At 36.3% G+C, this 10,730-nt stretch overlaps 1 protein-coding gene across 9 annotated transcripts in view; it reads left to right on the plus strand.

Moving 5' to 3' along the window:
- The window catches only part of phldb1a (pleckstrin homology-like domain, family B, member 1a), a 74,950-nt gene extending 68,453 nt beyond the window's left edge, over positions 1-6,497 (plus strand). For all 9 annotated transcript variants that reach the window (XM_073839854.1, XM_073839859.1, XM_073839857.1 and 6 more), the window contains 2 exons: positions 4,932-5,017; positions 5,325-6,497. In XM_073839854.1, the coding sequence (XP_073695955.1) occupies positions 4,932-5,017; positions 5,325-5,465 (227 nt within the window). In that variant the 3' untranslated portion in view covers positions 5,466-6,497. The remainder of the gene's footprint in view (positions 1-4,931; positions 5,018-5,324) is intronic.
- Positions 6,498-10,730: the final 4,233 nt, after the last annotated feature.

Genomic DNA, 10,730 nt, shown 5'->3' on the forward strand with positions numbered 1-10,730 from the left:
TCCCCTCACATGGAAGTCGCCGTATTGTTTCTACAGTAGCCCTAAACGGACAAACTGCTCTACAGATCGCGTTTCATCACTGTTGTTCTAGCGGAAAAACACTGACACAATGATGAACATGTAACTGTAATATTCACAATAACACTGTTTTATTGAATTATTAAGTAAATATAATTCCTTAATTTACATTTTAAAAGAAACCTAATTACTCTTTGCTGTCTAAAATGACGACATCTTAATCCCGTGTGGGCCACCACAGAGCCATATAAAAAGAGAGTTGCGACACTCCCATAGGCTTCCATAGGAACTGAGGAATGCAGAAGTAAAGCGTGTCATGGAGTGGTCAATAGTTCCAAACAACCAATAGCTCCTCCATTGAAGCCCATTCATTTCAGCGCTTCTCAAGCACAGTCGCAAGTATATTGAAGAAATTACTGCATTTCTTTACATTTTAACGCATCAGTTGACCTCTCGGAAAACTGGCCAATAGTGGTGTTTTATGAAGCGTGTTATAGTTAATGTTTATCGTTAAAAAATAAACAGTTAAACTGTAAATGCAGCTGGATAACGTGAGAAACACCGTAATAGCGACCATAACCAGATACTAGTTGTCATATTTTTATGTTTTTAGTCTTTCTGCAATCTTTCTCTCACTGTAGGAGGTTGAATGAGTTTCAGTAAAGACTGCATTCAAGAAACACGATAAAAATGTATGCTGAATGCAATTCGTTGCCTTGTGTTTTTTAAACATTATTTTCATCTTTTCTATTATGTTAAATGCCATTTTTGCTTGCCTTTTATAATATTCACTTATGTTGTATATTTGAATATCATAAAACAAGAGTAAATTACTTTTTTTTTATTTAACATTAAATCGTTAAATCGAAACATACTGTATAAAAAAAAGTGTTTGATCATGTCCAAATACACATGCAGATGTATTTAACCTTAAATATTACACTAACTGTAATCTAAATACTATATTAGAAAATGTTATCTTTTAAATGGTCAGGATCATTATTGCACATATTAAGTACAAAAAAAAACCCTCCTCAAAATATTTACTAAATAGAACTTAACTATATATATTACAGTTATTTAATTGAATAAAAGTTACACTTAAGGTGTTTGGTCACATTTGACTGCCAAAGAGTATGAGAACATATTAATTATGTCTCTTTGTCACTCCCCAGAATAAAATGCGATTGTAAAGCGTATTCAGAGAAGTTATCAATACACAATCAATGCACATTATGTGTTAATAATTACTCGAAATTGCTGCAAATATAGTAAAACTGCTGTCTATCCTATTTAACTCCATTCAAACACATTGACAGCGCGGAGCTGTTTGGAACTATTGAGAGCTCCATGAACCACGTGACCGTGCGGCGGCGAGATCAAAGCGTGTCGCAACTCTCTTTTAAGGGGCCGTTCACATGTCGCGCCTAAAAACGCGTGGAAAACGCTAGGCGCGCCGCTTTCTTCCTTATCAACAAAGCGCTCGGGCGCTTGCGCTCCGGAAGCGTCTGCCGTTTCTAAGCAACCATCAGCTGCGCTCTAGCTCCAAGCCTATGCGTCTCCATGCATTGTTTCTTCTATTAGCGTCAAAATAATGGGGGCTTGACAAATCATAAAGTTCAGGAAATCCCTGGACCACATTGATGAGCTGCTCCTCCATGTTTCTGCTGAGGTTTCAATGTAACGGAAAAACGTGAGGAAGCTGATTGGTTAGTTCATGTCACATGACCTGCGGTGCGCTTGCGACATTCTGAAAAGTTGAGATATTTTTAAATCGATGCGGCGCGGACGCGCCTGGAAAAAACGAGCGCGTCGCACCGCGTGCGCGTCGCGACCGCGTCGCTTCCAATATGCGCGCGCAAGCCGCGCGTCTCCATTTGAAATAACGAACTTGCGCGCGCAAAAGACGCTTCATGTGAACGGCCCCTTATATGGCTCTGGGCCACCATAGCTTCTGTAAAGGGAGGGGTGAGCGGTGGATGGGAGCCGTTGGTTGGAATTCACAACCTCACCACTAGATGCCGCAAAAATCTACACACTGCACCTTTAAGTCAGAAAAAGTCAGTAAACTGACTTGTACCTGAATTGTAAAGGGGAATTGACCATTGTTTTTATTTGTGTTAAACTGTCTCAGTCTACATTACATGCATACTGGTGTTTTTGGAAGCCAAACAAATTAGAATGTAATAATAATAACAATTTTATATTATTGTTATTCCTATGTCAGTAATAGCCATATATTGTAAATCAATAGCATGTAAATACTGTAAATGAAAATGATTATTTCATAGGCATATTATTTTTGCTTTACACTACAATAGGGAAATTACAACAATTATTTCCTAATTTCTACACTTGGAAGAGATGTATTAAATTTGGACTGCAGTAACGTTACCCATTTTAACCGTTAGCTGTCAGCAATTCATACTGCACTTTTAAGCTTTATTTAAACGTAAACAGCAGTAGAGCTTTTATTTTGAAGGAAAATCTCCAGCTTCAGTGAAACCAGGCTTACAAAAATGCGTCTCGCTACAAATCTAGTGAAATGCTGTAATCATCTGCCGCGAAAATAAGTCATAATAGGTGGCCGTTGCGTTCCCAAACATGCACTAAACTCATGGTATATTCAATACACAAAAACTGAGCCGTTTTGGGGTGTGGAAAACACCGGATCATGACCTGATTGTCTGAACGAAGTGCGCTCTTCGCTTTGATACGCGCAGTGAAAACAGACTTGATGAAGGGATTAAGCCATATTGTGTTTTCGGTTTTAGTTTGTTTGACAGATATTGTGCCAAAGCATAATGGCCCTAAAAAGACCTTTTTTGTTAGAATAAGATGTTTAAATATATTTTAAAAGCTACACTTTTTGCCCGGAAGACCTGTCGTTTCATATCATCATGTGACCCACAATAATATAGAGACAGTTTTGCTATTGTGATATCACAATATTGATAAAATCGTTACATCCTTACTGATTACTGTCAGACTATCAAAATCATTCATCACTTGAATTAAGATTTAAAAAAAATATATTTTTTAAGCACAGCCACCATAAAATCAGACTTTATCACCTCTTTTTACTTTGAGATTACTCTAAGGTTAAATACTGATTTAAAATCATAACATAAGATATAGTTTCATAGCTATGATACTGTTTTTGAAATTAAATCTTTGCATGGCTATGACAGAAAACACTGGCATGTAACAATACTTTGGGGAAAACAGTTAAAAAAAAATAAAGCATATACATAAACCCAAGTAGGAAATAAGAGTTATGTCCTATTCTGTCAAAAACTCCTGAAACATTGGTGTCTCATATTTTAAAGAAGTCAATGCAATTTGAGAAAGAAAGCAGTTAAATCTGTATGTGTGAAAATATTCAGGTGTAACCCCCTTTGTAATTGTTAACATTTTTATAAGTAACTTTAACTTAATTACAATTGTCTCAGAAACTGTAACATATTACAGTTACATTTATTTTGTAAATAAATTACATAATTTCATTATTACTGCCCAACACTGATTGTCAGCAAATAGTTGTAATTGATTTGTTTTACATTTTTGTGACTTTTTAAGGATTGTAATGCATCTTTTTTAAATTATACAGTCGAACCAAGACACCAGATATCATTTTTTGTTCTGACACAGTTGAACTCTTGGTTCTGGTCATATTTTATTACCATTTTCTAAACTATAGCAAATAAGCTGTGATAATGTGAGAAATTTTGAAAGGTGTCTGAATAAATGTAGGTTTGACTGTATGTACTGGTAAAACTGTAAAACTTCTGACAAATTGGTCTGAATACATTTTGGTTTGACTCTTAATTCATTTTAATTATCAAGATGAATTGGTTCTGACACAGTTTAACTCTGAGTTCTTTTCATATTTTATTACCATTTTCGAAACTATCGCGAATAAACTAATAATGTGAAAAATGTGTCTGAATAAATTTAGGTTTGATTGTATGTACCGGTAATTATAAAACTTCAGACAAATTGATAGTGTATCCAAGTCTGAAAGAAAGCACATTTTTCAGTTTTTTCTTTGTATAATTCAAAATACACATGGTGAAAAAAGAAAAAGAGAAGAAATAAGAAGGTTAAACACAAACAAACAAACAAAAACAAATCCGACGGCATTGACAAAGTGGCAAGTTCTGTTGAAATGCTTTATCTGGGTTCGCTCGATTTCCGATCATCCTGTCTTTTTTCTTTCAGATGTTCTCTCTCTTTTCACACACATGTGCTTTGCTCATGTGTGTAGCCTTTTCACCCCCTCACTCCCCATGTTAGTAGTGATGATGATGATGGTGATGATGATGATGATGAAATAAACTGCAATACTTTCTCCAGCCCAGCGTTTGTGAGGGATGGGGGTGTAGATTTACCCCTGGCTCAGTTCTGAGTAACAATACTGCACTTACAACTCTTCAAAAACATGAAACAAAAACAATTAATCCCATTACTAAGCACATTTGTGTAACGAATAGCGGCGAGCCAAAAAAAAAGAAAACCCTTCGAAAGGGAAAGTAATAAATCTTAAGCGTCGACAGGTGCGAGGAGGCTCACCAGAGACTGACAAACCTAAAACAGTGGTTGCAAATCATATACAAGATAGAATCGATCTGAAGAGAGGTGTTAATTTGCGCTAAGTAGCGAAAAGGGAAGTCTGTCAGAGAAGCTGCAGTGGGTGGCAGACAGTGTTAAATTGAGACAGACAATGCTTTTAGGTGAATCGCTCTGTGCGCTAGAATTCACTACTACGTGCCTCCCTTGCGGAAAGGCTTTGAAAAAAGTTATAAAAGATATTATTGAAATGATCTGCTAATGGAAACTAGCTCTTCCTAATGAATAATAAAGCGGATCCATACAATACAATTCTATTAACAGAATGTTATTTCTCTCTTCAGATAAACATGAGACCAAACTGAAGGGTGTCATCTACTTCCAAGCCATAGAAGAGGTATATTACGATCACCTGCGCAGCGCCACTAAGGTAATAAGTAAACTAATGTGCTTTTTCAACACCTCCTGTTTACCGTCAACAACAAACAAATCAAGCTCCATAGCAACTTTGGCGAGCACACAGTGAAAGTTTAAACAGACAGGCGTCTTTTTATAAAGAGAATTTCTTACAGCAGAAGGCAAAAGAGATCAAAGGCGGCTTCATGTTCATGTACATTTCGTCATGCTTTCTTTTTTTCCACTTCAGCGACATGCCTTTTTTTCCTGCCCTGCTGTTCTCTGTCTTCTCGCACTTTAACGCACACTTTGTCTTGTTTTTTTTTTCTCTCTCCTTACAGAGTCCGAATCCTTCGCTAACCTTTTGCGTGAAGACTCACGATCGACTTTATTTCATGGTGGCTCCGTCCCCAGAGGCCATGCGCATTTGGATGGACGTTATAGTAACGGGTGCCGAGGGCTACACGCAGTTTATGACCTGAGGGAGAGAGATGCAATTGTGCCTGCGGTGATCTGAGAGACAGGCAGAACTCATTTAAGAGGACATGTAACATATGCAAAATTATGTTTCAGAAACTTCAGCCAGCGCTGACTGATTTCTTTGTCATCGTGACTAGAGAAGAACTGGATGCAGGCTGGCCTGATGACGACGTGTTATTGTGCAACCGATGGTCAGATTTTATGTTACTAAAAACAACTGAATATATATATATATATTATATATAAATGGAAAGAGTGAGAGTGAACGAGAGAATGTTTGTCTCTGTGTTGTTATAATACAGAAACAAGAGAGTTACAGAGCTTACAGTATCTTACAGCATTTCAAATCAATCATGTGCTTAGTACTTTTTTTTATATATATATATATTTTATAGTTTTTATGGTGCCAAGTCTTCAGGTGTATATACATCAATATATTACCAACACTTATCTTTACTTTGAGTTAAACTTAATAGTACGTAATAGCAGTCATAATCTCTTTAGGTGCAAAAGCATTCGCATTTTGACTTTGAAAGACATTTTACTGCATTTCATGTGCTGTCTGTGTCATATACGTTTTACATATAGGCAGAGATTATTAAACTTGGCTCAGGTGCTCGGACATGTAACTAAAAGCTGTATGCCTGCTACCTGATTTGTAACTTTATCATACGAGATTTTTTGGTAGGGGACCATTGCAGTAAATATTTTGTTTTTGAGATCTTGGTACTTTTTGTACCGACAGGTTTCGTCTTGCCAAAGCTTCACCCGTGTTGATATGTGTACTCTGACTTGCACATCTTTTTTTTCAGGGTTTTAAAAAAAAAATGTGTGGATGTGCCACTATGGTTTATAATCAGATATTTTGTGTATTGTGCTATTCAGATTATTGGTGTCCTCTTTAATGAGACGAACTGTGTGAACTTTTGATAATTCAGTGTTATAACACTAACAATGTATTTCTAAATATTAACTTTTTCATTTGACAAACAAGTAGCATATACTCAGAGGCAAATAAAAAAAGTCTAACAAAATGGTTTTGTTGTGCTCGTATTTGGGGAGAGCTGAGCTAGTTGTCACGTTTTACTGTAGTGAGTGTTTCTTAGGTTTGGTTTAGTTTTTTTTTTACAGACAGACACGAATGTCTTGACTGCAAAAAAGGCCATTTTCACCATTATTGCTCAGGTAAAAAAAAAAAAATTAGCAATGGGACAAGACTTACAAACTAAAACAGTAGCACTTTACAATAAGGTGTTGTTTGTTAACATTAGTTGATGTATTAACTAATATGAATGAGCAATGAACAATGCATTCATTAATCTTTGTTAATGTTAGTTCCTTATCGGTGCATTAACTAATGTTAACAAGCACAACTTGTGATTTTAATAATGCATGAGTAAATGCTGAAATTAACATTAAGATTAATAAATGCTGTAGAAGTATTGTTCATTTTTAGTTTGTGTTCACTAATGAACCTTATTGTGAAGTGTTACCATTAAAACAATTGTTACTATTTATGAAAATGCAGAAGGGAAACGTAAAATGCAAAAAAAGAAAAGAATGGAAAAATGTATGTATTTTTAAACAAACACGTGACCCTGGACCACAAAACCAGTTGTAAGTAGCACAGGTATATTTGTAGCAATAGCCAACAATATATTGTATGGGTCAAAATTATCATTTTTTTTTTATGGCAGAAATCATTAGGATGTTAGGAAAGATCATGTTCCATGAAGATATTTTGTAAATTTTTTACCGTAAATATATCAAAACCTAATTTTTGATTAATATACATTGCTAAGAACTCGATTTGGACTTTAAAGGTCATTTTCTTAATATTTAGACTTTTTTGCACCCTCAGATTCACTGAAAAAAAAAGATTAATTGGTAAGTGGTTGCAATCAATTTATTATAGCTACATTTAAATAAATTTTGTTGACTAACTTCAACATTTTTTTACTTAAATGCAGCTAAAATAAATTGATTGCAACCACTTACTTAAAAAAAAAAAAAGAAGTAAATTCAATTAATCATTTTTTTCAGTGTTCCAGATTTTCAAATAGTTGCATTTTGGCCAAATATTGTTCTAACAAACCATACATCAATGGAAAGCTTATTTATTCAGTTTTCAGATGATGTATAAATCTCAGTTTCGAAAAAAAATTACCCTTATGACTGGTTTTGTGGTCCAGGGTCACATATTATAATTAAATTGTATACGTGTATAAAACAATGTTTAACAGTTGACTTTTATCTGAAAGTACCTCATAGATTTATTTTGTTCAGTTTTTGATCAAACAGATGCATATAAATATGATTCCTAACATTTAAAAATTTTGTTGGGAAGAGAAATAGTTCATCAGCACTTTCTAACTGCATACTTGAAGCATTCATTGTAAAAAAAAAAAAAAAAAAAAAAAAAAACCTACATAAACTATATTCTATTGAAGTACTGAAATTTGTTTAGTACCTTTGTTATGCACTGATAACCTCCAAAAGGTGATCAGACAGTCACATGATGAACCAAAGCTCATCACAAGCATGTTTTTAACAAACTGAGGAAGAAAATACAAATTATATAAGGTGCATAGTGTCATTCACAGAAACACTAAACACCATCATGGTAACACACACGATACTGAAATAATGCAATAAGCATTATTGTAACAACATTCGAACATAATGAACATAGCTGGTAAGAAATAACTAGGAAGAAACGGTTATTTCAACATAAAAACGTCAAATGTGAAATGTGACTAAATGTTCATATCATTCACTCTGCACAAGCCATTATTCCATAGCCAGTGCTTGCCTAACAGACAAAACATAACTGGCAAATCATATTTATGACACCAGGGGGTCAGTTCCGCATGCATGTACTGTCAGGTAATGTGAAGGTTCAGTTAACTTCTAAATGTAACCGCAGAACAGACTTCTTAAGCCAGACATCAGTTACAACTGTGTCTGTTAATGGACAGGGAATTTCCCAAGACAGTGTAAACAAAGTTTAAAAAAAAAAAACAAGAAAGGTAAGTTTTTTTTCAAGGTTGACAAATAAACAATTTCAGTTTTAAACACTTCTTGTATTTTTCTATTTAACGGGCAATGTTCAGATAATAAACCGTGCGCTGGCTCGGTGAAGCGGTTGTTTTTCTCCGTGTGCCCGGTAGAGGGCGCAGCTCGTCACGTCTCGCCGGTTCGGCGCGTGTTTTCATGCTCCAGATGCGAGGGCTGGATCTGCGTTTCGCTCTGTGTTCTGCTGAGGCCCCGGGGCCCTGAGCTTGTTTTCTTCTTTTGCCTCGCACCCAGTCATTACCATAACAGTTAAATGCAACTACAAATGTCATCAGCGTTATAATGATGCCATCTGTCTCCACCAGCAGAGGCTCACCAATTAATTTATCACTTGATGCTAATTCATCTCACTTTAAAATTAAGCAACATAAAAGCAAAAGGAACCAACCTAGCAAAGATAATAAATGCAAAGAGCGGCAGGCTAATTTTTAACAAATTGAAACAAGAACCTTGCTTTTAGTTCAAAAACGCAACGTGTAAACAAACAACAAAGACGCTAATTAAACCTATAAGATCTTGGAGTTTCAAAGAGCAGCTGAAGTCTCATAATATCAAAGCAAGAGGGGAAGGTTTGTGCCTTAAAATCACAAGGGATTGAGTTGACATGATCAACGGTTGAGCCGGTGGTGAAGATCAACTCGGAGACATTTGAGGGGAGCCACTGGGGAATCGAGAGCCCTCCACTTTGAAGCCGTGATCAACCGACCTAATCCAACCATGAGAACCAGCGAGCATCTTCACACAGAAGCTGCGCTGCCGCTCGTTCAGAACACACTCGGTGTTTACAAATGTAAATTCACATAAACGTAAATAATAACCGTTCAGAACAAAATACTAATACACAAGGGGTGGGGAAAATACCAACTCCTTGAGTTTGTCCTTGAGTGTCTCGTGTTTTAGTTAGAGATGCGAGACGCACCCCAAACACAGCGGCGTCCCGCGGGAAGCGCCAGACAAATGCACTTTCTCAAAATCAAACAACTTTAACGCTGCCTTGCGCTCCCGAAGGAACAGTCAGTGAAAGTGAAATGACTGCGGTTAGTTCGCGCCATGCAACACGGGTTATTAGTCACATTATCTTGCAAGTTTGTTATTCTAAATGGGGCGAGTTCGGGGGAGGGGATCGTCAAACCTCTTGAAACCTGTTGAAAGGTTATCCCGATTCCCACGATACGGCGCTTCAGTGGGAAATAAGCGTCATTTTGCTGAGATTTCTACTAGGTGATTCCTGCTGGATGTTATAAAACTAAAAAAAAAAGTTACAGCAAGTAATCGAAACTTGAAACGATTTGATCGCTCGTGGAAGGGAATGAAAAAAAGACAACAATGAATTCAGAAGGAGATGATGATGAAATTGTGATGTAACTGTTACTAATGTGTGCTATACATGAACTTGGCATGGTGCGTTTGCTCTCTCACCCACTCCTTACTTATTTTCTCACTAACATACAGAGTGCCAGAGAGGGCTTTTTTTAAAACAAAAACAAAAAGGCCAAAAGAAAGTAAATTAACCCTTTAACTGTCACTGTCTGTACTTGGCACTCTTATTTGTTGTCTTTTTTCCCTATCACATTTAGTAATCATTATTAATTGTAGCCTATATCATTTGAAAGCCTAAAACCTCAAACTTCATCATGTGAAAACCATTTTGAAGTTGGACATTGCCTTACCATAGAAATGGTACTTGAAAATATTTTAGCGGGCTCCTCCCCCTTAGTGGGCGTTGTCAAGTGTCATATTACAAAATGTATTAAGTATTTTGTAGGGGTGTAAAGATACACCTATTTGTATTGAACCGTTTGGTAAGAGGCTTTCGGTTTGGTATGCATTACAAATGGAATGATTTGTTGGACTAATCCTATTACGTTTTGAAAATAAAAGGGCTTAATGTGTGTGAAATACGTTCTTAGTGCCACTGTGCTCCACAAGGTAGCCCAAACGACATAACAGGCTCTTCCCCTCTTACAACCAAAGAAAAACACACTACTCCAGTAGTGTGTGACAGTTTGGTAGAGTTTCCCTGCTTTTCCTCACTTTTAAATAGCTTGTAAAAGCCTGTGAGCATTTTACTTTCACTTTCAAATTAGCAGCAATTCGGCGTCAATTGACCTTATGCACGGAATACTTCCTTGTTTAGTCAAGCCAGCTCAGTCATTTCCGGTCAACTGTACTGTGCCGTAATATGAGCGTAC

This window comes from Garra rufa, chromosome 5, assembly GCF_049309525.1.
Source record: "Garra rufa chromosome 5, GarRuf1.0, whole genome shotgun sequence".
NCBI lineage: Eukaryota > Metazoa > Chordata > Actinopteri > Cypriniformes > Cyprinidae > Garra > Garra rufa.